A 27527-nucleotide genomic window follows, 5' to 3' on the forward strand; every position below is an offset into this window, starting at 1 on the left:
TGAGGAAGCCGTGTCCTCCTCAGAATGCTCTTCAAGGCGGTGGGGGGTTTGTAGCAGGGCAGGGGGGACCGTCCTGACATCTGAGCTGAGGCTGTCCCAGCACAGTGAGCAGCATGTTCCAGCTGCGCGGTCTGTCCAGCGGTCTCACGTGTCCCTTTCTCCTCCAGCCGGGAGCCCTTGGTGGGAAGTGCTACGTGCTGGGCGCCGTGCTGATCCGGCAGCAGAGGGAGGCTTCCGGCGACACGGGCGAGGTACGTCGCTTCCCGCCCGGCTCTATGCGGGTGCGTTTTCCCCGGGGCTCACCCTGTGTGTATCTCACCCCGTGTGCACTTTTAGTGAAGCAGATTGGACACACCGGGTTATGTAAGTCTCAGGTGCACGCGACACCGATGTAGCCCTTCTGTGTGTCACCTGCTGCTCATCACGTCCCATTGCCGGCGTCCCTGACCCCCGCCCACCACCCCGCTGGTGACCACAGTGAAATACAGTGAGAGTTAGAGTAACCTTGGACACATTGGGTGGGAAGGCCGCAGACCGCCAGAACCCTCCCCGGGACCCTGGCTGTGACTTGAAATCCTCCGTGGCCGGGATCTGGGACAGCCAAACCTTTCCCGCGCCCTCTGTCAGTCCAAGCACGCTGTGGGAAACCAGGACATCTCTATCTAAAATCCTGAAAATACTCCTAACCAAGATTCTCGCATCTCCTCCCGGGTGGGAGGGGCTACTGGACGGCGGGCATCTCACCCTCTCCTCCCGAGACGGAGCCATTGTGACGCCCAAGCCCGGATAGGTGTACAGCTCAGGTGCTGGCTGGAGCCCTGATCCTTCGGGCTCAGCTGGAGCCCAGGGACAATGAGGGGGCTTTGAGGGAGCAGGGGCCGCGGGTGGCCAGCCTTGGACCCCCCCAGGCCACAGGGCTGACTCTGAAGCGAGCGTCCGCTTCTCCCTCTGACTGGCGGTCTCTCCTTCAGCCTCCTGGCCCAGCTTCAGCGCTTACAGAGGACTGTCCTCCTCCACATGGCCCCAAAGCTGGGGGCCCCAACGCCCCCTCTGCGACAGATCCTGCCACCCAAACAGTGGCCCCAAGCGGCCCTGGAGACTGTGAGGCCAGGGAGTCCTGGGAGCTCAGCCTGGGCCACACCAGGTCAGTGGGATTCAGAGGTCGGCTCTGTCCGGCCTGCCGGTCCCTGGCTCCGTGTGCAGCCCGGTGCTGGCAGCAAACCCTTCCCAGGGCAAGGGCAGATGTGTTCTCACCACAGAGGAGGGGAGTGAGGCCCCGCGCAGGAAGGCCATGTCGGAAGGTCAATGCTGGCAGAGGGCTTCAGTCTCTAGCGCAGGAAGGAACAAGCCAAATGTTCCTCTAGAGTCTGCCTGAGGCCTAGAGGTCCGGGGACCTAAAGGACACTGGTCCCCGCTGGCTTGGTGCTGAGCAGGTGCTCATGGGGCCTCCTGGTGCTCTCAGGGCTCCGCGAGGGAGGGCAGCCCCACCTCAGTCCGGCGCTGTGCCGACGAGCCCTGAGCTGCAGCTACAGTCCCTGGTGGGTGGCCCGGGCCCTGGCAGCTGTGGCAACACATGACCTGTGTGGGGGTGGACTGGGTGAGGGTGACAGGGGCCCTGCAGCAGGTGATGGGTACCCCCGAGTGAAGCCGGCAACACAGAAGCGAGACACTTTCATTGTTACCAAACACAGACAGGTCAGCGGGAACTCCTTTCCAACAGCAGAGCGAGTCCACAGCAGGAAAAGATACAAGAAGGTTCTAGAGGCCTCGCAGACAGAGATGGTCACGTCTCCTCAAGTTGTGCCCATGAGAGACGGAGGGCCTCCCTCCTGGAGGCACCCCAGCCTCAGGGTCCTGGGCAAGGATGCGCCCACATACGTCTGTCCAGCCCCAGGAACCCGGGCAGCCTCAGGGGCCTGGGATGCGAGGCTGGGGCCGGGGGCTCCGTGCAGGCCTTGCCCTGACCTGCTGCACTTTGCAGGCCGGCAGCGCATGCAGCCCTGAGCGGCCTCCGGGCCCACGGGTGGATCGACCACAGCACCAGAGCCGTGTCCGTGCACTTCACTCTCTACAACCCTCCCACTCGACTCCTGTCCAGTGTTTCCCTGCGCGCCGAGCTGCTGCCCACGGGGGACCTGGCCCTGTCCCCGCTGGTGCAGTCGCTGGCTGTCTTCGGCAGTGACTCGGCCCTGTGGTCCAGCCCCACGCTTCCCGAGGTGGGTCCTCCCGCCCCTCCCCTGCACGCGGATCCCAGGGCTCCCCCTGCGGCCTGCCCCCCACCTCCACCGGGACCCACAAGGACGCAGAGTCTGGCACTCAGTACCATCAGCCTCTCTCTGTTCTGACCTGAACTTCGGCCCAGGCCAGCACTGCTCCCCAGAGGGACGGAGCAGCATCCTGAAAAGTGGCTTTATTAGCCTCAAAGTGTCAACCAGGAGGGTCCAGGGGAGCTGAGCAGGGCTAACCTGCCTGGACCCTCACTGAGCTTCTGCTCCCTGCTGGCACTCTGAGCGTGTGAACGCAGGCGAGCGGGAATGCGCAGCTCGTGGAGGCCTAGAGAAGCATTAGAGCTTCCGTGAAGTCCTGATGCGGGAGCTCGCCGCGGCCAGGGAGCCCGTGATCGCGAATGTGGGAAAAGTCGTTCTCCGGAGCTGGCTGAGGACGGGCGGGGAGGACCCAGATGGGTGGCGCTCAGGGTCTGCCTGTGCACGGGGCCTGCAGTGAGCTCACCCGCGTCCCTCACGCCTGGCCCGGAGACTGGCGGGTGGCTCTGTGGGAGCAGGTGCCCAGGGGGAGCAGGCTTAGCGCCTGTGCCTTGCAGAGCTGGAGACGGGCTCATGCTGCGTCTCCGCAGGAGGGGCCGGGCGGGGAGGCAGCCGGGAGTGCAGGGCTCGGGAAAGCACGGGCGCTCTGGGTCCTTCTGGGTGCTCTGCGGTCCTTCCCTCCACCAGCTGGCCTTCCTGCTGCTCAGCCTGACTCACGTCTGCTTGCAAGTCTGGAGCCTGGCCGAGGACGGCGTCCGCAGATACTGGCGCAAACCAGGGAACTGGCTGGAGGTAGCCACTGCCGTCCTCTGCCGTGAGGAAAGCAGGACATGATCTGTACACCTGGACACGATCCTGCTTATGCCCTGGCTGACTCCAGCCGTCTTGCTGTCTCCCCTGCTGTCGTGTTCATGACCGACAGCACGAGATCACTGTCCCCTCCCTGCTTGCACCCTGATGTTGCACCCTGAGCCGTGGGGGGCCCATGGGCCCTCCCCAGCGCCCTGAGGCTCCTTGCCCCTCCCTGCTGCAGCTTGCCATCCTGGGAGCCAACCTCACCTGCCACGCAGCCTCCAGCCACCTGGCCACGCTCACTGAGGACGTGATGGACCACTTCCGCAGAGGACATTTCCAAGGATTTACGGACCTCAGCCTCGCAGCCTCGTGGAATCAGGTAAGGCAGGGCGTCCTGGTGGTCCACGCCCTGCGACACTAACCAAAGGAAGAGGTCATACACATTCTAGAAAGTTCCAGATAAGGGATTTATTCCATACTGAGAAAATGCTCTGAGCTCGAGGATGAGGGAGAGCGGGACAGGGAAGGGCTGAATCCGTGTTGCAGGTGGGGGTATGTGGTCTGCGGCAGCATGACTCAGAACATGGAGGTGCTCAGCGACTCCCTGGGACCCTGAGTGGGGGAGGGAAATAGGTGTGGAGGAGGCATAAAGGAGTCACAGCGGACTCAGACACGTCAGGTCTGTCCTCTCTTCCTTCTGCGGCCGTCCCAGCGGCAGGTGGTGTGAGCCGGTCCTGCCACGGGGACAGGTGCGACTTGAAGCGGGGACTGAGCCCCACTGGGATGGGGTCCACCAGAAGAGCCGACCCAGCCCAGCACACCCCCTCCTGGCATTCATGTCTCGGTGAAATGTCACCCCATCCTCATGGTGCTAACCAGCCTCTGCTAGGACCTGCGTTGTGATGACTTGGCTCATTGTCTGTCCGTCCTCAAGGCTGGAGGCTCCGGGAGGGAGGGAGGTGTGACACTTCACCCACATCGGGTGGCTGCTCCCCGGGACGGATGGCGGGCGCCGGGTCTGCCTGTCTCTGCGCCCCGGTGTCCCTCAGCCTCTTTCTTCCAGCGGGATTCCGGCTTGGCCGTGCCTGGCTTTCCCTTGCTGGGCTCAGGGAACCGCGGGCTGCTGGCTGGCACACCCCATCTCTGGGCACACTTAGCAGGTCACAGAGGGCTGGGCCTGGCCTCAGGAAGGGGCGGTACACATTCTGTCCGTGATCTTCTCACTGATGTAGGCGGGGCAGTCCTGTCCAGGGGTCACTGTGGGGTGACAGTGAGTGGGGTCTGGCGTGCCTGCGTCTGTGTGCCCTTCGGAGCTGGGGGGACATGCCGACCTGCCCTGTCCTTCCGTCTCAGAGGGTGACCTGGCTCCAGGGGACCCTTTTGTTCCTCTTGACACTGAAGCTCGCCTTCCTCGTTGGCATCCAGAGCTCAACGGCCTGCTGCTCCCTTTTGCTGCGTCGCTCGCGGGCTGGCATCTGCACAGCAGGGGTAAGAGGGCTCCCCGGGGCCAGTTCTCTCCCTGACAAGCCAGCACAGTCCGTGTTCTCTCCAGGGAGACACGAGCCTAGAGGCCCGGCCATCCAGCACCCTGGAGTGGTTTTAGATCACGGGTGCTGGTGGTTCTACGGTGAGGTGAGCTCATGAGCACGGGAGCCAGGACGCACTCCACGGTGCTCTGCCGGACCCCCGCCCCGAGCACTCGTTCTTACCACTCGTGCCTGTGGCTATCACCACCCACGGAGAGGGTTCTGCGTGCCAGGAATGGGGCCTGGGCTCTCTAGTAATTCCCGCCCCGAATTATCACAACTAAGCATGGCGGCTGGGGTAGGGGGAGTTCTTCCTCGGAGGGAGGAGCAGGGTGCTAATGCCAGCGAGGGCCCCCACCCCCCTTGCTCCTAACTCTGGCCCTGCACCCAAACGCCCCCCGTGAATACCTGAAACCCACTTGAGTGCAGTTTACCCCCCACGTGGAATCGGCTTCAGTGGGCCCAGAAGAAAGCACACATGTAGGGTTCTCAGGAAGCCTGGCTTCCACCCCAGGCACTGGGTCTCAGTTCAGGGCTAGCCCCGTCTGGCAGACTGTTGATGCCCAGAATCAGGAGGCCCAGAGCCCCACATGGGATGCTGGCCAGATTCTGGGGTGCAGGTGATTCTGACCTGGCCCCTGGGGGGGGAAGAGCTTGCCCCAGCCCGGCAACCCCTGGTGGGCCCCCACAGCCGGACTATCATCAGGCCAGGATGGTCGGGGCCAAGTGGCCCGATGAGGGGGTCTGGCTGTCAGGGTCCCAGGCTCAGGCAGCTCACAGGGAACCAGGCACAGGTCTCCCAACCCTGCTGGCCTTACGCTCAGTGGGACAGACTGCGCAAACCAGGACAGAGAGGCTGACCCAGGAGTCGGAGACCTGGCTCCAAGCCTGGCCACACCTCCCCCAAACCCACTGTCCCAACTGAGGGACCAGTGCCCGAGCTCCAGCTCCAGAAGCTCCTGGCAAGTGTGTGCCTGGTAGGGCAGAGCTTGCTGAGAGATTACATGTATGTGGAACTTACGTATTAAATTGGTCATTATTCTACCATGTAGCGATGGGAAGAATGCTTTTTTGTGAAGGAAAAAGCACAGAATATCATGAATAAATCGTGTCCAAATTAGGTAGTGGGATCCGAGCCATTCAGAAACCACGGGTGGGTGAGGACAGGTGTTCAGGGAGACCGCACTGGCTCGGTCTAGATGGTGGACCGCTGCAGGGTGCGATCCCACGTAGGGAGTGAGTATTAGTGGAGTGAGTGCCTGAGTGTTTGTAGGGAGGCCGTGGGTGCAGGGCTGCGGCTAGGAGCGAGGGAAATGGGGGCCAGTGGGGGTCTGGAACGGATGCAGCCCGGGGCCCCTGTGATGGTCAGTGCACACACTGCAGCCCGTGTGGGCCTGTGACAATGGGCTGCCGGCCTGTGGTGCAGGTGAGTTAGATACACACGCACACACACACACACACACACGGCCGGGGGTCAACCCCAGGCTCCCAGGCCAAATTCCCAGCCTGTTACAACAACCAGACCACAAAACTTCACCTGAACTAAACTTAACAGCCTTTACTTCTGAAGTGGCTTATTTTATTGGGCCCTTGCTGGGTGCTGGAGACACGAAGAGGGCGAGGGAACCAGCCCTGGGGCAGCGTGGCTGTCAGCAGCTAGGACGGAGGGCAGGGAGGAAGCAGCAGAGATGCCCCCCCCCCCCCCGCAGCTTGAGATGGGCACAGGATTGGGGGTGCTAGGAGAGGGTTGGAGCAGAGAGAGAGTGGGGGAGGGATAGTGAAAGGGGAAAGGAGGGGGAGAGAGAGAAGGGGAGGGGAGCAGGGCCCTAGAGGGTGTACACAAGACAGATCCAGGCCACGAGGGATGATATGGTCAACACTGAAAAAACTGCTTTTCCAAGCTTGTTGTTGCTTTAAAGCATTAGGAAGCCCGCACACCAGTCTGGGCTCCGAGGCCCCAGAGCCCAGAGTCACGGATCTTTCTCCCCGCAGCTGGTGGGTGTCCTGATGCTGGCTGCCCGCTGCCACCTGCGCACGGTACCGCCCGGCACCTTCACAGACTTCTCCCGAGACCTGCTATTCCATCTTCCAGGAAGAAGCCAGACACACACATCCCGTGGTCCTTCCGAGTCTGACCTGTGGGCCCCAGCTGGGTGCTGCGGGGCCCTTTTCATAGCAGTGAGCACTGTGTGGTGGGGAATGGTACGTGCATGCGTCCCAGAAGTCGGGGTGTGCTGGGACCCACCTGCCGTGGGATGAAGTTCTCCGTGGTCTGCGTGCACGTTTCTGCACGGCCTTGGCTCCCTGAGGCCCACCTGTCCTGCGCTGCACACTGCGGCATCCAGGACAGGTCCAGCAAGACCGGCATTGCGGGGTGCGGGCTGCCTCTTCTAGGGAGCCCCTGGCCCTCCAGACACTGAGCCACTCCCTGTCTCTTCCCCAGCCTCCTCCCACGGTGGCCGCTAACTCTTCCCTCGTTATTTCAAACTTCCTGTCTCATAAAGGTTTCCCTCCGTCAGTCAGCCTTCACTGGATAAGTGTTCTGGCCTCGGGGGGCTGAGTTGGGAATGGGGCTCCCTGCTTACTCCCCTCCTACTGATCTGCCACCTGCAATGTAGTCATATCACACACACACCCCAGCGTAAACTCGAGCCTTGGCAATACTCAAACCTGAGCTCTTTGTTTTTTTTTTTTCAGTGTTCCTAGCTCCCTGCTCCCTGCTCACCCATCCGTCTGGTCTCCCATCTTCCCACCCATCCATCCGTCCACCCATATCCCCATCCCTCGCTGCCTCCCTCTCTCCTTCCCTCTGCCTTTCCTCCATGCACCCACCTAGTCTTCCATCCACCTGTCTATCCATCCATCCATCTACCTATCCCATCCACTCGTCGGTCCATCCGTCCATCCATCCATCCATCCATTCGTCATCCATCCATCCATCCACCTGTCCATCCATCCATCCATCTACCTATCCCATCCACTCGTCCGTCCATCCGTCCATCCATCCATCCATCCACCCAACCCATCCATTCGTCATCCATCCATCCATCCACCTGTCCATCCATCCATCTACCTATCCCATCCACTCGTCCGTCCATCCGTCCATCCATCCATCCATCTACCTATCCCATCCACTCATCTGTCCATCCGTCCATCCATCCATCCACTCGTTTTTTTCATTCATGCACTCCTTCAACAATTGCTTAAAGAATACCTATTCTACTCAGGCAACGGTGGAACAAACATAAGGGGACATGGTCCACATAAAGGAAGACACGTGTATAAACAAAGAATTATAGCAAATTTCATATTTTTGATACCTTTCCTTCATCGGATATGTGGTTTGCAAGTGTTTCTCCCTTTCTGTGGCTTTTCCTTGTTGTTCCTCTAACCGTATTTCTTGCAGAAGTTGTTAACATTTGCAGAGGCCAGTTCCTCGATTTCTTCTTGTGTAGATTCCTCTGGTGTCCTATCAGCGAATGGCAACCCCACACTCCCATGTATTTTCTCCTACGTTTCTTCTAGAAGCTTTATGGTTTTCTGTTTCAGACGTAGGTCAGTGGTCCATTCTGAGTCCACGTTAGTGTAAGATACGGGGCTCAGAGCAGGGTGAGTGTTCTTGTCCGTTTGGGATGTCCAGTTCTTGTTGACACCGTCTTTGAAGAGCACATCAGGGGGCACCTGGCTGGTGCTGCTGCTTGAACATCCGGTTCTTGGGTTCAGCTCGGGTCATGATCTTGGGATCCTGAGATCGAGCCTCGTGTCGGGCTCAGAGCTTAGCACAGAGTCTGCTTGTGATTCTCTCTTTGCCTCTCTCTGCCCTTCCCGCTCATGATCTCTCTCTCTCTCTATCAAATAGATAAGTAAATCTTTTTTAAAAGCATGTTGAATTGCCTGTGTATCTTCATCACGAACCAGTTTGTGGCTTCCGCGAGTCTGCTTCTGGCTCGTCTGTTTTGGTCCACCGACCTGTTCCGTCACAGCTCCACTCTGTTGTGATCTCTGGAGCTGCACAGTGAGTCTTCATGTAGCACAGGCCAGTCTTCCAGATTCGCCCTTTTCCAGTCTGGGCTTCTCTAGTTCTTCTGCATTTCCACATAAGTTATAGAATCAGCTTGTCAGCATCTGTGAAACAGCATTTCAGGGTTTTGTTTGAGCTTGCTGCGGATGTGTAAATCAGATTTGGGGAGAACAGACATCTTCCTAATATGATCACCCCAAGAATGCTGTTGGTGTCTCCCATTTATTTTGGTCTTTTTTGATGTCTTTCTTCAATGTTCTGTAGTTTTTAGCAAATTATGTGCTTTTTAAATTTTATTTTTATTGATGTGTATGTATTTATTTATCTGAGGCATCTCCTCAAAGGGAGTGGCATCTGTGGGCGGGAGGAGTATCCCAGGAGCAAGGGTGGTGGTGAGGCCCGTGCTGGGGTCCAGGGTCAGGCAGATGTGGCTTTGGAAACGATGCGTGGAGCCAGGCCTGGTGGGCCCTGGACATCTCGCTAAGATGATGAAGTGCTTGGGCTTTATCGTCAGGAACCAGAAGGCAGTGGTCCCGGGGGCCCTGCACGCAGGAGTCAGGACACATCACAGCCAGCTCCTGGGGCTCATGTGGCTGGTAGAACAGGGAAGCCTCAGACCCATGTATGCAGTCTGAATGGACGGTGTCCTGTCCTCAGGTACCTAGACGTCCCTACAGGGTTCTGACACGCAGGCAGGGGCCCAAAGGATTTAAGTCTGATCCAGGAAAGAGATATGACCATGAGAGACAGTAAGACACACAAACTGTATGTGGCCATGTCCTGACAGGTGTCACAGCCCAAGCCTGTCCAGACGCTGTGTCTCGGGGCCATCGTCAAGAAGGGAGGAGTGGGGAGCCTGGGTGGCTCAGTGGGTTAAAGCCTCTGCCTTTGGCTCAGGTCATGATCCCAGGGTCCTGGGATCGAGCCCCACATCGGGCTCTCTGCTCAGCGGGGAGCCTGCTTCCTCCTCTCTCTCCACCTGCCCCTCTGTTTGCTTGTGATCTCTGTCTGTCAAATAAATAAACAAAATCTTAAAAAAAAAAAAAAAAGAAGGGGAGAAGGGCAGGGGTCAGAGGGGGTCTTTTAGTGTAGACGTCGCCTAGCAGCAAGCAGGAAGTCTGAGTCAGACCTCCCAAGGGCAGCAGCATGTTGGAGTCCGGGAACTGGGTAACAGCTGTCTGTGCGATTCTGCAGCATATGCAAAGCAGGCTCTTAAAGGGCCCAAACTTGGCTTGTTTGGACTATTTTTACAACAGTCGAATGCTTGCAACTTTGAGTTCGGTGCCCACAGGCTTGTGAGCCTGAGATCAGGTCTCAGCCTGCAGTAAGAAGGAAACAGCTGGGGCCGGTCCACAGGGAGCATGTGAGCTCGTCTTCCTGACTCCTGGGCACAGGCGCTGCTCACGGTGGGGTCCCCAGAGCCCGGTGGGACCGCGGAGCACCCCGAAACCAAGTCTGCTTGTGGAAACGCACACCATGTTGACAATCTTCGTCCTCACCTGTTAGAGACTGAAAACACCCTTGATATATATGCCCGTTTATACAGCCACGTTCATTGTTGGGTTCATCTTGTTGGGGTTCAGTTCTGTGCACAAGAGCTATTTCCCAGGTTTGTTGTTTTTTTGTGTTTTTTGTTTGTTTGTTTGTTTGTTTTTTGGCTAAGCAGTTGCTGTCTTACTAAAAGGTCCTAAAACAGCGTCATTGGATAGAATCTCCATTTTACAGTCTATCACATTAACAAAGCCATGTTTTGCCTGATGACATGAAATCCGTCTGTCTTTTCTTTCTTCTCCCCAGCTCAGAGGGTCCCTCGCGACTCTTGCTCAAAAAAGGAAATCTTTTCAAAGCCAGTCACTCGTGAGCCTGGCCGACCTGACTGCCTATGTGTGGGGGGCAGTCCTGGCCCGGTTGGAAGCGTGGAAGCCACCGCAGGAAGAGGCTGACGTGGCCATGAGGCGTGTAAGCTGCGGGTATTGGACCGGCGAGCACGATCTTTCCTTGTAGAACCTCACTTCTGGCCATTAAAGCACGTGGGATTCTGTGCACCCTCTCATTGCAGAGCTGTGGCATTTCCCGTGGAAATTCTAGTGCTTAGCAAATGACCAAGCACATTCTCTTCCCTTAACTCATGATATCCTTGGACGACCAAGTTTATGATTCCCGCCCCCTACAACACACACACAGCCACTCTGTCCCTACAGAGCAGCTCTTTGCTTTGGGTCTTGACCACCAGGGCCAAACTTCTCCGCAAACACGGGGACGTAAGTAGAGCATTTGGGCCTGGTCCTCTGACATGACGATAAGCAAAGCAGGTATTTGCACACTGAATGCCTCGCCAGCCTTTGTGACTGGCACTGTGGCGTCCTGCACTACAGTCCCAAAACCAGTCGTGAGTGATGGCGATCTTGGGCTTTGCAGAGGGCTTCACTCTTTGTCATGTGCCTTTATATCCATGCTCATGCATATGACCTGGGGCGTCGGGGATGCATGTGCACACATGTCCATGACCGGGGTGTCGGGGACACATGTGCACACTTGTCTGTGACCGGGGTGTCGAGGACGCGAGTGCACAGGTGTCCCTGACCCAGGACATCTGGGACATGTTTGTACACGTGTCCATGACCTGGGGGGGTCAGGGGACTGAGATCAAGAACTCGGGCCCAGCGCCAGGTCTCTGGCTCCAGGGAGCGCCCTTACAAAGCACAACACCATTTAAAGTCGGAACCATGAAATGCTTCAAAAAATGAGGGGAAAATCGTTTCTTGAGGGCATTCACTAATCTGATTTCCTTTGCTCCAGAATCACTACCTGGATGAGGTCTCTGATCTTCTGGACGAGCTCCTGTGGAAGATTCACGGTTTGTCCGACAGGCCCCAGCGTCCTCTTCCGCGGCAGCGGTCCGGGGATACAGGAGGGGCCGGGCCAGGAGGCCATCCCTTGGGGGGTGTCTCTGCCTAATGAGCCACTGGGGTAAGCAAATGAGAAATTATTTTTATCGCTCTTCTTTAGAGCAGAAATGTTTTTTACGTTGTAAGGGAGGCCTGACCTGGGGGCTGTTGTAGATCATGAGGTCCCTTTGCATAGATATTCCCTCCGGGTGGGTGGCTGGTGGGAAGGGCGCTCTGCTCAGAGAGGAGAGACTGACTGCTTCCTCTGGGCCAGTGTCACCTGTGACCGCCAGCTTGCGGGGGCGACCGGCTGGCTCTCTGCCCCTCCCTCTGATTATAGCTGGGAGCGACAAAGGTAGGGAGAACCAGAAATGGGAATTCCATCCTCCCAAACACCAGGAAATATCTGTGCTCCAGGACGGGACCAAGAATCCCCCAAATGTTACCCGCCGCAGAGAAAATTGAGCCAAAGGGGGAGAGGACTCTGCCCCTTCCCAGAACACAGAGTTCTCCCTTCTCAACAGCACACATGGCGGGGGCTAGCAAAGGCCCCTGGTGTGGAAGAAAAGATAATACAACAGCACAGGAACTAAAGGAGAGAGCTAAAGGAACCCCCGGAACACGAGTGTTGGGGACACGGGGCTGCGGGAAAGCCATTTGTTGCAGAAGCTGTTGAAGTGGAACCAGCAGAGGGGCTGTTGGTGGCCCAGAGGCCTGGAGCCAGGAGAGGCACGTGCTGCGGGCGGGACACGGTGAACAGACACGTGAGTGTCGGGCTCCCATGTGACATGTGATCTCAGGGGGCTCCCTGAGATCCAGAGAGACACCGTGCTGCCTAGACTGGCCGCCAGCGGCATCGGCGTGCTCCCTGGCCCAGTGAGATGGACCCCTGTGAGCAGAAGTGGACACGCATGACAAATGCAAATCATGATGGGATGATGCGACCTGCGACCCTAGAAAGTCGTCGGTGAAGATGACTGGAAGGGGACACCTGAGTGGCTCCGATGGTGAAGCGTCTCTCTTTGGCTCAGGTCTTGATCTCCAGGTCTTGGGAGATGGGGTCTGATGTCGGGCTCCCAGCTCAGTGGCGAGTCTGCTTCTCCCTCTGCCCCTCCCCCTGCTTGGGCTCTCTCTCCCCATCTCTGTCTCTGTATCTCTCTCAAATGAATAAATAAAATCTTAAAAAAAAAAAAAAAAAAAAAAGATGACTGGAAGGGATGGAGATGGAGACCAGCCCTGCAGAGCATTGCCACACGCAGGTGAGACTGCAGGCGAGCTGCTCTCCGCACGCAAGACTAAACGCACGGGAAAGAGCGCGGAGCCGAGACGGCAGCTCTGATCACTGGCATAAAACACAAAGGAGAACGGATAGAGTCAAGGGAAGAAAAGGACCAGATGACAAAAACATAATCTGAGCAAAAGAAAAAGGTAACAGATTCACAGAAAAGAGAGTGAAGGACACGGATGGCAAGTTTGAGAGCATTCTGCAAAATGAGATTAAAAATAAGCAATTAAAATTGATTTTAGGGAAAATCATACACACAGAAGTCAGACAGAGAAGAACATGTGTAAGACGAAGAAAGGACATGAGTCACCTCCCAGCGTCCTCCTCCACCCCCCAGAGAAGAAAGTCGGAACACACAAAAAGATATTTAAAGATATAATTTAGGGGCACCCGGGTGGCTCGGTCGGTAAGCGTCTGCCTTCGGCTCAGGTCCTGATCTGCGAGTCCCTGGACCGAGTCGTGCGAGGGGCTCCCTGCTCGGCGGGGGGCCTGCTTCTCACTCTGATCCTCCCCTCTCTCCTCCTTTCTCTCTCTCTCTCTCAAATAATAAATAAAATCTTATTAAAAATGTCATCTTGCTGGGGCACCTGGGTGGCTCAGTCGATTGAACATCAGACCCTCTACGTCAGCCCAGGTCATGATTTCAGGGTCGTGAGGTTGTGCCCCACATCGTGCTCCTTGCTGAGTGTGGACTCTGCTTGGGATTCTCTCTCTCTCTCTCTGCTCCTCCTCCCCTGGTCATGCTCTCTCCTTCTGTCTCTAAAAAAACAAAACAAACAAAAACAATGGCAAACAGAATCCAGCATCAGATTAAAAGAATAATATGCCGTGATCATCTTTGAGTTTTAAACCAAAGACATGTTTTAATATCAGGAAACAGACTGGTGAACCACCTCCCCAAGAGATGGCAGAGACTCTCATTTGATTTTCCGTGACTGCATTTGATGAAATTTGACATCCATTTCTAATTTTTTTAAAGATTTTATTTATTTATTTGACAGACAGAGATCACAAATAGGCAGAGAGGCAGGCAGAGAGAGAGAGAGAGAGGAAGGGAAGCAGGCTCCCCACTGAGCAGAGAGCCCGATGCGGGGCTCGATCCCAGGACCCTGGGATCATGACCCGAGCCGAAGGCAGAGGCTCAACCCACTGAGCCACGCAGGTGCCCCCCATTTCTAATTTTTAAAACATACTCTTCATTGATATGATTCAAAAATCAGACCGTATGTCAAGTCAGGGCTACGTGTCAGTGGTGCCATGGCCAAGAGCTTTCCACGGAGTCAAGGACGAGGGGAGACGGTCGGTTCAGAAGTCCGACGGGAGCACTTTGTCGGGGTTTCCTGGTCTCGTTCCCGGAAGCGCTGCCCGTGCTTGCATGACTATCAGCACATAGCCTCACTCACAGCGGGGTCGCTGCGGTTTGCCGGGATCCGAGCGCACAGCGCAGCCTACGCTGGGCCCTGGGATGCACCCCAGCCTGTGCCGTTCAGACCAGTCCTGAGGCTTGAGGACAACTGCACTCCATACCCACAGGGGTGCGGGGGTGCCCATGGATCTCAGTTCCTGCCCCGGGACCTACTGGCCCCTCACAGGAGGGGACCGGGAATGTGCCCGGCCTTGGAGCAGAGCCGGCAGCCCCTCTTCTGTAGGTCGTGATCCAAGCAAACAACCCGCTTGAATTTCCTAACTTCAGGGCAGCTATTTTTCCGTCTCAGCCATTAATAATTAAGATTGTATCTGCGTGCACTGGGAGGGTGGGATGCCCGGAGCTATGCAAGCCGCCTGCTCCGCACACGGCCCTTTGTCTTTTCCAAGTGACTCAGCGCAGAGCCAGGGGCCGCCCGCCTCCGCTCTGGTCCTGGCCCGCTGGGCAGCCGCAGGTGCCTCGGCCCGCTCTCGGCTCGTCCGCGTCCATCCACCGGGGCAGAGCTGCACCAGAGGCCTTCGCCCCGAGTCCGGCCTGATGCCCGAGACCCGCCACTCTGCGGGAGTGACCAGGCCACTGAAACTCGGTCACTGCTTCAAGAGACAAGAGTGGTTTTTCCTGCCGATTTGCCACGCGATTCACTTTAATGGGTAGAGCTGAGACAGGCAGGAGCCCTCTGACCGTGGGTTATGTCGGCTGAGCAGCTTGGTCCTTCTCTACAAGGAGGTGCCGTTCCTTCACACCCACCGGCGGGGGGAAGCTGGGCGATTGGCACAGCCGTGGAGGAGCCCAGGCTCACTTTGCACCTCTGTGGATTGGGGGGGGGCTGCTGCCCCTCCACCATGGCCTCTGCCTTCAGAGAGGTCCACGTGTGCTCCCTGTGAGCCAGGGACCATTGGGACCCAGGGGGCCATCAGACTGTGGATTTTCGTCCCACTGCTTCCCTTAACTTTGCCAGTTTGTGGGCGACTTTAAAAGATGTTTGGAAGACTTGACTTTCCTTAACGTGCACAGCATACAAAGGTCACAGGAACCTGTCCAGGAAATTTGCTGAGCTTTCCCCTGATATCCAGGACTTTCCAGGACTTTTTGTGGTCCTTAATCGAGTTCCACAAACCCAGCTTTCTGGACTCATGAACACATGAAACCGGAATCCTTGAGAAGAAAACAGGTTATAAAGGGTTTAAGGAATTACCTTCTCGGCTTATGCACATAGAAGTAAGGGCACCCCAGAGAAGCAGGCAGGACGTGCTTGAGTAGCCACTGAGCGGTGGCCCCGGGGCAGTGACTAGGGTCCTGACCCTCAGTGTCCGCCCCGTGAAGCAGGTTCTCCCAACGCCAGGCTTCCTACGTCATCGTTCAACCTGGGTTCGTGTTCACTCACCAAGTACGGCGGTGGCACAGTTCCAGCAGCTGGGAGCAAGGGCCTGGTGATGTCTGTGTCCCCTGAGAAGACACAGTATTCCTGGAACTTGGAAAATACGAGTCTTCGAATTGGGGACAAAGTTCTGAGCGACTCTAGTGCCCACTTGGATCGGCAGCAGGACGTGCCTCTTCATGAGAGGCTGCAAGTGGCCATTCACGGTGCAGACCCTGGGATACAGTAAGGTCTTGGGGTATGCAGCTGGCTCGGTCAGGGGAGCACACAGCTCTTGGTCTCAGGGCTATGGGCTCAAGCCCCACACTGGGTATAGAGATGATTTAAAGATAAAATCTTTTAAAAAGACAATAAAAAATAAATTGAGGGGCACCCAGGTGACTCCAGTCAGTGAAGCGTCTGCCTTTGGCTCGGGTCATGTTCCCAGGGTCCCGGGATCGAGCCCCGTGAGGGATTCCCTGCTCAGCGGGAAGTCTGCTTCTCTATGTGCCTCTACCCTTCCTCCTTCTTGTGCTCTCTCTCTCTCCAATAAAATCTTTAATAAGTAAATATTCTCCTTTAGGATTTTGATGGAGAACATAGGCATTAACCTCTTTGACATCGACCACAACAACTTCTTTCAAGACACGTCTCCAAAGGCAAAGGAAACAAAAGTAAAAATGAACTTGACTTCCTCAAGATCAAAAGCTTCTGCACAGCAAAGGAAACAGTCAACAAAATAGAGAGACAACCCACGGGATGCAAGAAGACATTCTCAAATGACAGTACAGACAAAAGGCTGATATCCAGGATCTATAAAGAACTCCTCAAACTCAACACTCAAAAAACAGATAATCACATCAAAAAATGGGCAGAAGATGTGAGCATACGTTTCTCCAAAGAAGATATACAAATGGCTAATAGACACATGAAAAAAATGTTCATCATCACTAGCCATCAGGGAGATTCAAATCAAAGCCACATTGAGATACCACCTTACATCAGTTAAGATGGCCAGAATTAATAAGACAGTAAACAACAAGTGTTGGAGGGGATGTGGAGAAAGGGGAACCCTCTTACACTGTTGGTGGGAATGCAAGTTGGTGCAGCCACTTTGGAAACCAGTGTGGAGATTCCTCAAGAAATTAAAAATAGAGCTTCCCTATGACCCTGCAATTGCACTACTGGGTGCGGAAAGATAAAAGGGGCAGAATGTTAATATATGATTCCAAGGAGAGGTATAGGAGCACACAACTGAACTATTCTTGCAACTTTTCTTGTACGTTTGAGAAGATTCCAAACAAAAAGCTTTACCCCAAAGATTCAGATGTAGTGAAAAGAAGGGCCATCTGTACCCCAATGTTCATAGCAGCAATGGCCACAGTCACCAAACTGTAGAAAGAGCCAAGATGCCCTTCAACGGACGGATGGATAAGGAAGATGTGGTCCATATATACAATGGGATATTATGCCTCCATCAGAAAGGATGAATACCCAACTTTTGTATCAACATGGACAGGACTGGAAGAGATTATGCTAAGTGAGATAAGTCAAGCAGAGAGAGTCAATTGTATGGTTTCACTTACTTGTGGAGCATAAAGAATAACACGGAGGACACTGGGAGATGGAGAGGAGAAGTGAGTAGAGGGAAATTGGAGGGGGAGACAAACCATGAGAGACTGTGGACTCTGAGAAACAAACAGAGGGTTTTAGAGGGGTGGGGGTGGGTGGTTCAGTGAGCCTGGTGGTGGGTTTTAAGGAGGGCACAGATTGCATGGAGCACTGGGTATTACACACTAACAATGAACCATGGAACACGACACCAAAAACTAGTGATATACTGTACGGTGACTAACATAATAAAAAAATAATAAACAAACAATGAGGTTTCCTAGGAAAAATGCGCTCCCCTGAAACTCCCAAGATTCACTGGCTACGTGAGCAGAAGATTCGTCCTGGATGTGACTGAGCTGACTCAGCATCCCCGCGGGTCTGTGTACCCCTCTTCTCTCAGGGCTTTCTATAGAGTCTGGTGCTCAGTAAATATATAGTAATCGGCGATTGGTCAGAAGAAGCTACTAGAGTATGTATATGGGTAGAAAGCGGAAAGATAAATGGGGAAGAATGTTAATATGTGATTCCAAGGAGAGGTATAGGAGCACACAACTGAACTATTCTTGCAACTTTTCTTGTACGTTTGAGAAGATTCCAAACAAAAAGCTTCTGAGATGCCTGGCTAGCTCAGTCAGTGGACAGTGTGGCTCCCAATCTCAGGACTGTGGGTTCGAGTCCAATGCTGGCCCTAGAGATGGCTTTAAGAAAAAAAGAAGAAGGAGGAGGAGGAGGAGAAGGAAGAAAGGAAAAGTCTCTGTTGAGTCATTCCACGGCAAGAACACAACATGCCAGATCCACAGCTGTGGGTGTGATTAGCTCTGATGCTTTTTGTCGTTTTCTAAATTTTCTGCATGCCTAAGTACATCTGGGAATTTTTCCCTTCCGTGGACCTCACAGGAAAAGCTAGTTGAATTTAGGAGCACTATTCAGATATGACTTACAAATGTGTAATATATCAGAAGTGCAAAGAACCAGACAGAAATGGTCCAGCAGACAGTCCTCAGAGATAAATTTCCTCTGCTTTCAGGATTCTACGTACGTCTACCCGTGATAACTTCATGAGATGGAGTGCTGTTGTCAGAGCCAGATCATTCCTTCCTGGAAGACCCGCTCCAGCAAAGCTGGGATACTACTGTTAATGCCTTTTTCAGTTTGATGTGTGCTGAGGTAGCACTTGAGACAGGATGGATAGAAACCAGGATGTCTGTGTGACCATAGAAACATAATTTATTTGCTTGAACCAAGTTATCTTGTAGTAGGAGCCAAGAAAGCTGGATTCCTGAAGACGAAATGGCGCTATAGGCTGGCTTCCTTTCGCAGAAGTTTCTGTTCTAGCTGAGAGTCTCTCAAACTACAGTTATGTCCCCAAATAACAAGCAAAATACTGCATTTGTTTCCCGGGGCGGCTGCAATGAGGCCCCGGAAACACGAATGTGTCCTGTCAGGGTGCAGGAGTGCCAGGATCCCAGATGAGGTGCCAACGAGCTCCACACTCTCTGAAGCCATGGGGGGTGGGGGTCAGCATCAGGCATCCCCCTCTCCCCGCCCAGCTCCTCCCCTAGGGGACCCCCCAGGTCCTGTTTTCCTGGAATGTTCCCGTGCGCATGTCTATGTGTTTTATAAGGATGTGGTCACCTGGGGTCAGGGTCCCCCATGGGACCTCATCTTGATGTGATCATCTACAGAATGAGGTCACATCCACAGGCACTGGGGCGGCCCCTCAATGTCTTTGGGTGGGGGACTGATCACAAATACCTTTGAGCAACTGTCGCTATTTGAAGACAAAGGCTCTGTCATTTCAATTAATTTCAACATTTTGAAGAATCTCATTCCACTGAGGTGATAAAGGTAAAACAAAAATTTCACAAACTTTCTATTTTTTACTCTGCATAGATCCCCCTGTGGGGAGGCTTTCCTAGGACTGATGTTTGCGTGTTGGGCCATCTTGATTATCATAAAAGCTATGGAAGGAATGAATCATCTGAGTTCTTGGACCCTGAAAAAGATCAAGGGATAACCAAAAAATGAATTCTTTTTGCCACTTGACATGGCAGTTTAAACCAGGAGCACGATGGGGCATCTGGGGGGCTCAGTCGGTTGAGCATCTGACTCTTAAGTTCAACTCAAGTCATGATCTCAGAGTCATGAGATTGAGCCCTGTTTCAGGCTCCGTGCTCAACAGGGAGTCTGCTTCTCTCTACGTCTCCCCCTGCCCGCCACTGCCCCAGCACTGTCTCTCAAATAAATAAGTAAATCTTAAAAAAACACAGGTGCACAACTGAGCCTCCCCCTGAAACCATGGGTATCTGTGTACCACACCTTTAGCAAAGGATAACCCCGTTCCCCGGCGGCTTGGAAGGAAGTGTCTAGCCCTGGTAGATTCTAACCCAGTGGTTCAGAGGGGGCACCTGGCACTTGGGGATGTGTTCATAACATCGAGGTGTGAGGCATATAATTTGCAGTGGGACCAAGGGGAGAGGAAGAGCAGAAGCCAGAGCTTCCCCGCCGGACCCCACTCCCCCTTTCTGGCATCCCCAAGTCTTTCATCTTTGAAGAGGAAGGGTCCTAATTATAGCAGCCACCCTGGGCATGTCAGACCCAAGAATTTCCCCACTCACTGCCCCAGGGTGACAATGTATGGGACTAGACCTGCAGAATTAGAGTGCTTGAGGAAGGGAGCCATGGAAGTCTCTGGAACTGGGGACCCCTATTCCAGGCCTGGCCACCTTCTCTCCAATGTCTCGCACTGCCGTGGATCATCTGGAACTGGCTGAAGAGCATGAAAATACTAGCCTTTGGTCTTAGAAAGGTAGAGCCCTTAGGAAGACTCTGTGCAGTGAGCAGAGCTCAGCTGTTTCCCAGAGACACGTGCTGACCAAGGGCACCTTCATAACTTAAATGCATCTCGTTTCCATCATCTTCCTGGCCCTGTTGTCAGGCAAGGAGCTAGGAACCTGGATCATCAAATTTCAGGAATGTGAGCTGACCTTTCAATGGCCTTAGCATGCCCAGTGCCCTCCAGATGATGAGCAGGTTTGTTCCCAAAGCTGTGGGTGGTGACGTTTATAATCCTCAGAGATGGCTGATTTCTTGGAAGCTGAGTCAGAGGAGAGGGGTGACTATGCCAACTCAGGAGAGTGAGGTGGGGCAGAGCGTCAGAAACAGAGGTCATGGGGACAGAGCAGAGAACCTAGAAATAGAGCCACACAAACATGCCTGACCAGTTTTTGACAAAAGGGCAGAACAATTCAGGGGAGGAAGACCAGCCTTTTCAACAATGGTGCTGGCATGACTGGACAGCTAGGAGCAAGAAAAAAGAAAACTGTGCCCCAACCTGCTCCTCACACCCTAGACAAAAAATTAACTCAAACCAGATCAGGGACTCCAGTGAAAAATGTAGAACCACAATATTTTTGAATAAAGAAGAACTAAAGAAGTAAATCATCACAATCCATAAGATCAAAATTTAAAAAGCTTTGATCTGTGAACCACCCTGGGAAAAGGGTAATCAGGCAACTAGAGACTGCAAACCACATTTCCGAGAAAGGACTAGTATCTAGAATATATAAAGAACTCCCAGAACTCAGCATTAAGTTACACATAATCCAGATAGAAAACAGACTGAAACACCAATGGACATTTCACCAAAGAGAATGTCCAGAAACTCACGAGAAGACATGAGCCTCAGCAGCCGCCAGGGAGACGGAGAGTGAGACCAGAGAGCATCACCCCTGCACCCATGACAATGGCTCAAGTTAAACTAGTGACACTAAACGGGGTGTGCGTGCAGAGACCAGCTCTCTCCTCCATCGCTGGTGGGGATGTAGAGTGGTACAGCCCCTCCGTAAAATAGGCAATTTCTCATAAAATGAAACACGAAAGCTTGGGATCCGGGAATGGTACCAAAAATTATACATTTATCCCAGAGAAATGGAGACTGGGTGTTCACATGAAAACTTGTGCATGCACTTTCCTAGCTTCCTTGTAACACCCCTAAGCGGAGAAACCTCCCTGATACATGTCCCTGACGAACAGCTGAACCGTAGGACCTTTGCCCGTGGAGCCCCACACAGCACAGAAGTAGCACAGGGTGTCCTTGAGTGCAGCAACGAGGGTGAGTCTCCAGGGAATCATGCTGACCTCAAGAGCCAAGCTTGGGTTCCATAGTCTATGGGCTTGTTTATATAACTTGCTTGAAGTTGGCAACATTATAGAGTTGGGAGAGCAGACTCTGGAGCAGGAGGGAGAGACATGCAGCTAGAATAAGGCAGCAGGAGGGCCCCTGGGGGTGGAATGTTCTGTATCTTCACCATATTGGAGGTCACCTCCCAAGCTGAAACTGTTCTGTGGTTGCACAAGACGTTACTATGAGGGAACCCAGGTAAAGTGTTCATGGGATCACTTTACAAGCTTTTATAAGTTTGGGGTTTATCCTTTCCCTCCATTATCTTACCAGGGTGAAAGTTCCAGAGCATGGAGACATTTGCCATCCTCCAGGAGGTGATTGTCCCAAGTGCTCTGATTTCTGCCTAATGAGGTCCAGCCCTGTTTTGGGCCCCACACCATCTGTTTCCACTTCCTGTTGTACCAAGACTCAGATGGGGGAGATCCTGTGCCACGGTGGGTCCTAGAGAGGCCCTCTTGGAAGCTCAGAAACTCGGGATTATTTGTGATAAGAGCAATGTTTGTGTCAGTAACCAGATATCTGCAGAGGGAACAGGATCAGGAAGTGTGGGTGGAAGAAAGATCAGGGCATTGGCCAAGTCTGAGAGATAGAGGAACTCTGCCTACAGTGGGAACCACCCCCCTGACATAGCTCAGCAAACAGGCAGCTTGCTCCTTACCGAGCTACACATTTCCGCTACGAAAGGCTCCCTGGCATCTGAATAGCATCAGTACCCCAGAGCGAGATGGACGAAGGGAAGCAAGTCAGCCTGGGACCATGCAAGTTTGCTGTCCATGTGCACGGCTCAGTACTTGGTCTCTGCTCTCGGGCAGCCCACTTGGCAGACAGGCAGCAGGCAGGCTTACTGGCGGGACATCTGTTTGCAGGGTCTAATTTCTTCGGGATCCACGTTTGCTGCCCTCACCTAAGAAATGAGGGGAAATCCTTGGAGTGCTAGGCAGGGCCGATGCTGTACTTCCGGGGTGCTCTAGACCAGGTAAGTTAAACCATGAGAGCGTACTATCAAAGCCCGCTGAGATTCCCCAAGGGACAAATGTCCTGACTGAATTACTAACATAGCAGCTTGTCAGCTCTGCTCATGTTTAAAAAGATATAGTCACTAGTTTGTTCTATTCGGGCTAAACTCCTTCCAGATAGTCTTGCCTTGCATTCCAGGTAGGTCTGGTTCAAGAGCAGAGGTGCCTCAGAGGTCGGTAGGAGCCACCACAGCTCCCGGTGTCAGGGACGGTGGTCAGTGTGGGGAGGTCAGTGCCCATGCCCATGCCCAGTGCAAGGCGCGGTGAGAGAGGAACTTGTCAGTCACTGACCTATGTACCAGGGATACAGTTGCATTTCCAGTGCCCTTGTCCCTCCTCCAGATTTAAATGCACTGGAAATTGACGTCTTAGGTCAAAGCCCTCAGCACATCAAAGAACAGAAGGGGCTTTATTATTTGCAGGAGAAATACTTTTTTCATCTCACCCAACTGTAAACTATATTTTTTGATGATGCCGCCAGCCCATCTGCCATTGCCCAGCCCCCACACACGTCTGCCATCACCCCACCCCCGCCGTCCCCATCTGACATTTCTCTGAGTACCTTCAGTTGCCTGGTGACTCCTGGCGGTCACCAGGAGTGACCTGGCCCTGTGGGCACTTTCGTGTCTCGAGAATGATAAGCAGGAGTCCGGGAGTAGGATGGTCAGAGAAGATAAGTGCTGTGCTGCGGGGGCTCCAGGAGGCTGGTGTCCCGTCTCCTTGGCCCGGCGGGGGTCATCGGGTCACAAAGAACCAGCTTCCGTTTCATTGCCTTTCTCTGTTCAAGGCGCTGATATCTGTCCTGATCTTTAGTATTTTCTCTTTCCTGCTGACATTAGGTTAAACTGGTTCTTCTTGTCCTTCTTCAGACAGAAGCCGAGGTCACGGGTGGGAGACGTTTCTTCTTCCCTGTTAAAAGGGTTTAGTGCTGAGGTTCTCACACAGGCTGTTAAAGGCCATGTTTTCGTTTTCATTGAGTTGAAAATGCTTCCTGATTTCCCTTTTGGCTCCTTGTGACCCCATGGATTATTTAGAGGCATGTGTTTTAGTCCGCCAAAATCACGTCAAAATCAGTTACATAAGGACATCCAGAAAATCCCCCAAATTTGGGGGACATTCCTTCAAGTGTTTTCCTGACCTCAAGCACCTGTCAGGCCCCCTGACGTTGTCCCACAGCTCACGGGTGTCCTTCTCTCTTTGTGTTCCATTTCCAGTATTTTAAAGAGCTATACCCTCAAGTTTGCTAATCTTTCCTTTGCTGGTGTCTAATCTTCTAAATCCCGTCAGCATATACATTTATATACGTACACACATCTTCTCTCACACTTTATAGTTTTCCTCTCTAGAAGTTTGGTTGTGTTTTTTCCCCCCCCAGATTTATTTATTTATTTGAGACAGAGAGGGAGAGAGCGAGCATGGTGGGGGGGGGGGGGGCAGAGGGAGAGGGAGAATCTCCAGCAGACTCTGCCCTAAGGAGGAACCCTACATGGGGCTCCATCCCATGACCCTGAGATCATGACCTGAGCCGAAACCAAGAGCAGACCCCAACCCACTGTGTCACCTGCTCCTCATCAGTTTGTTTTTAAACATATCTTCCATGTCTCTATGTCACTTCTTGAACATCTAGAAATCTAGTTATAATAAGGCCTTCAGTTTAGACCCGCTGACTCCAGCACCTGTGTCCCTCCACACTGGCTTTAACTGTTGGATTTCTCTCCTCATTCTGGGCCCATTTCTCCGCAGCTTCACGTCCCTGCTGTACCAGGCATGTGAACTTCACCTTGCTGAAGGCTGGATACTTTTTTGTCTCTGCGAAAAGTCACGAGCTTTGTTCTGGGATGCAGTTGAGTTCCTTGAAAAGACTCGGAGCCCCTTGACTCTTGCTTTGAAGACGTGTGAGGCAACCTGGTTGTTGCTGCAGAGACGAGGCCCTTCTGAGTGTCCCACATGAGGACTTGTAGACGCAACCATGAGTGTGTTGTGACTGGAGCCAGACCCACAGCTGCCAGCGGCTGGGGGGCAAACGGGGGGTTGCAGAGCTACAGGCTTCCGTCTTGGTCAGTCCAACGGGCCAACTCGTAGGCCATTGTCTTAGCTCACATTTCTTTGATTGTTGGTGAAGTTGAGCATGCTTTTTAATGGGTGTTGGCCACTTTTTTTTTCTTTTTCTTTTTCTTTTCTAGTAAATTGTTCATGCACTTGACTCACTTTTTTTTTTTTTAAGATGTTTTATGATTTCACATGAGAGCGAGAGAGAGCATGAGCACAGAGCTGGGAGGAGGAGAGGCAGAGGGAGGGAGAGAAGCAGGCTTCCCACCGAGCAGGGAACACGATGTGGGGCTTGATTCCAGAACCCCAGGATCATGACCTGAGCTGAAGGCAGAGGCTTTACCATCTGAGCCACCCAGAGGCATCTGGCCCATTTTTCAATTGGAAAAAGTATTTACTTTTGTGTCTGATTAAAGGAGGTCTTTATTTAGTAAGTGTCTTAATTTGTTAGGGCAGTCAGAGCGCCGTCACGCAGATCGCATGGCCAGGATGGAAACGGATCTCCTCCCTGGGCTGGAGGCTGGAAGTCTGAGATCGGGGTGTCGGGATTGATTGTCTCGAGGCCTCTCTCCCTGGTGGGGAGACACCATCTTCTTCCTCTGTGTCCTGACCTCCTCTTATTAGGACACCAGTAAGATGGGGTTAGCGTCCTCCAAACAGGCTCATTTTGCCTTATTCATGTTTTTGAAGGCTCTATCTCCAAACACGGTCACGTTCTGAGGTGTGAACATGGACAGGGCTGTCAACCCCAGGGCGATGCAGATTAGCCTGTAACACTAAGAATTCTAACTATTCTACCTACTTCATTTTTTGCCTTTGAAGTTCTTGTTGATGGCAAATACAGCAGACCATCTCTATGTGTATGTACATATTTTGTTGTTGCTAGCCGCATGCCAGCCACTGCTCGAAGTTTTGTTCTGTTTTGTTTCTTTTTTCCAAATATTAATGGGCTGAGTCTTCACACAACCCTGAGAAGTACGTTTTATTAGCATTTGCCTTTGTGTCGGGGCACAGAGAGGTGAAGTAATGTGTCCCAGGTCCCAGAGTGAGAAGACAGGGACGCTAGCATGTGAACCGGGCTCCGGGGTTCTGGAACCTGCGTTCACACACCGGCCTGTCCTGCCTCTCGAGGGGAGCAGAGTCCACAGAAACCTCAGCCCGGGATGGACTCAGCATCTGCCCTTGGGGTTCGCTCCACAGAACCTTCCCCATCCTGACAGTTCATAACACAGATGCATCTATCCGCCGGCCCCTTATCTCAGGTGCGTTTGGAATTTGTTTCCATGTAAGATGGTTTTCATTTTTTCTTTTTGGCCACCAGGCACAGAGGGTGGACGGCAGCCCAGTGCCCCACCAGGGTGCTCTCGAATCCCTGCCGACATCCGGGCTTTACAAGGGCAAGAGCCAAGCTTCCAGGAAGGCGCCTATGATCCCGGTTCCCACAAGTGTATGGAAAGCGAAGTCACAGTCAAGGTCTGTCTGCCGCTAGACCATCCCTCAAAACTCCCTTCCCAACAGTTCACGTCGGGATAAGTTTCCAGCTCTGCCGTTTTCCAGACAGTTCCTTTCCCAGCTGCCCTGGAACTACAGGTTGCTGTATTTGTTTGCTTTTCTGTTTTACTGAATCCGTCCCGGTATCAGAAGACTCTCGTCTTATTTTGTGAAGTTTCTCTTCCTGCTGCTGAGTCTCCGTTTCTGTAAGTTAACACATAAATCTAAAACATGCAATGAATGGACGGGGATGGGACCTCCTGGGTGGCTCGGACTCTTGATTTCTGCTCAGGTCATGGTCTCAGGGCGGTGAGATCGAGCCCCCCAACCGGGCTCCCCTCTCAGGAGATTTGCTCGGAATGCTCTCTCTCCATCTCCCTCTGTCCCTCCTGCCCTGCTCCCTCTCAAAGAAAGAAAGAGAGAGAGATAAAAAGAGAAATAGAAAAAGAAAAAGAAGAACAATTGGATCAGGATGGGATTTTGATTTTTAAATAGGGTTTTTGAAATACAGTCCTCATGTTGTAAAGGTAGCAATTGAATCTTGCTAGATTAATGGCTATCATTTTTGTGACTTACTAATTCAATATAAAATGATAATTCAAGCAGAACCTTTGAAGTTGGCTGGGTTGCTATTTTGAACGCATTTAAAAACCTCCATGCTCTTTTTGCAGCTTCCTGGGGTACAAAAAAAAAAGAAAAGAAATTTGAGGTGATGACATTGTGGTGATCATTTGCGACATGTATAAATGTCAAATCATCGCACTTTACACCTGCAACTAATGTAATGTTATGTGGCAATTATGTCAATAAAAACATTACAGTGGGGCACCCGGGTGGTTCAATGGGCTAAGCCTCTGCCTTCGGCTCAGGTCATGATCTCAGGGTCCTGGGATCGAGCCCCACATCAGGCTCTCTGCTCAGCGGGGAGCCTGCTTTCTCCTCTCTCTCTGCCTGCCTCTCTACCTACTTGTGATCTCTCTCTCTCTCTCTGTCAAATAAATAAAAAAATATTTTTAAAAAAATTACAATGTGTAAGATTAAAAAAGTTTTTTAGAAGTATTTTTTATTGCAAACAGTGAATTCTATGTATTTCTGGTTTTCTTTATTCTCTTTATGCCCAGCCTCTCTCCAAAAAACGAAATGAACAAAATCTTGAGGTAGTATACAAACAAGGATGTCAGTACTGCACAGTAGTTGATGAACCAGCTGGGGAAGAAAAGCCATGGAGAGGAAAGCAAACGGTCTGTTAAGTGTCCGACTCTTGGTTTCTGCTCAGGTCACAATCTCATGGATCATGGGATCAAGCCCTGAGTCAGGCTCCACAGTTGGTGAGGAGTTTGCTTTGAAGATTCTCTCTAGCCCTCTCCCTCTGCCCCTCCCCACCCCACACTCACTCTCTCTCTTTCCAAAATAAATGAATCTTGAAAAAGAAAAGAAACCAAATGAGATTAAAGTAAGCTGTGTACCTGTCTAGGAGGTGGGGATGGGAAAAATGACAGGCAGAAAAAATAGCAAGTGCAAAGGCCCCAAGGTGCTCCCCCCTCCCACCTGCAACACAGTGACAGAGAGACAGGGACAGAGAGAGAAGAGCAGAGAAGGGAGAGGAGGT

At 53.0% G+C, this 27527-nt stretch overlaps 1 protein-coding gene across 1 annotated transcript in view; it reads left to right on the forward strand.

Moving 5' to 3' along the window:
• Positions 1–26886, forward strand: part of PKD1L1 (polycystin 1 like 1, transient receptor potential channel interacting) — a 97502-nt gene extending 70616 nt beyond the window's left edge. Inside the window, exons 46-55 of the mRNA XM_059172526.1 lie at positions 168–251; positions 972–1144; positions 1982–2216; positions 2952–3056; positions 3298–3438; positions 4413–4547; positions 6578–6787; positions 10404–10565; positions 11406–11576; positions 25749–26886. Of these exons, the coding sequence (XP_059028509.1) occupies positions 168–251; positions 972–1144; positions 1982–2216; positions 2952–3056; positions 3298–3438; positions 4413–4547; positions 6578–6787; positions 10404–10565; positions 11406–11564 (1404 nt within the window). The 3' untranslated portion in view covers positions 11565–11576; positions 25749–26886. The remainder of the gene's footprint in view (positions 1–167; positions 252–971; positions 1145–1981; positions 2217–2951; positions 3057–3297; positions 3439–4412; positions 4548–6577; positions 6788–10403; positions 10566–11405; positions 11577–25748) is intronic.
• Positions 26887–27527: the final 641 nt, after the last annotated feature.

Source organism: Mustela lutreola, chromosome 4 (genome assembly GCF_030435805.1).
Source record: "Mustela lutreola isolate mMusLut2 chromosome 4, mMusLut2.pri, whole genome shotgun sequence".
Classification (NCBI taxonomy): domain Eukaryota; kingdom Metazoa; phylum Chordata; class Mammalia; order Carnivora; family Mustelidae; genus Mustela; species Mustela lutreola.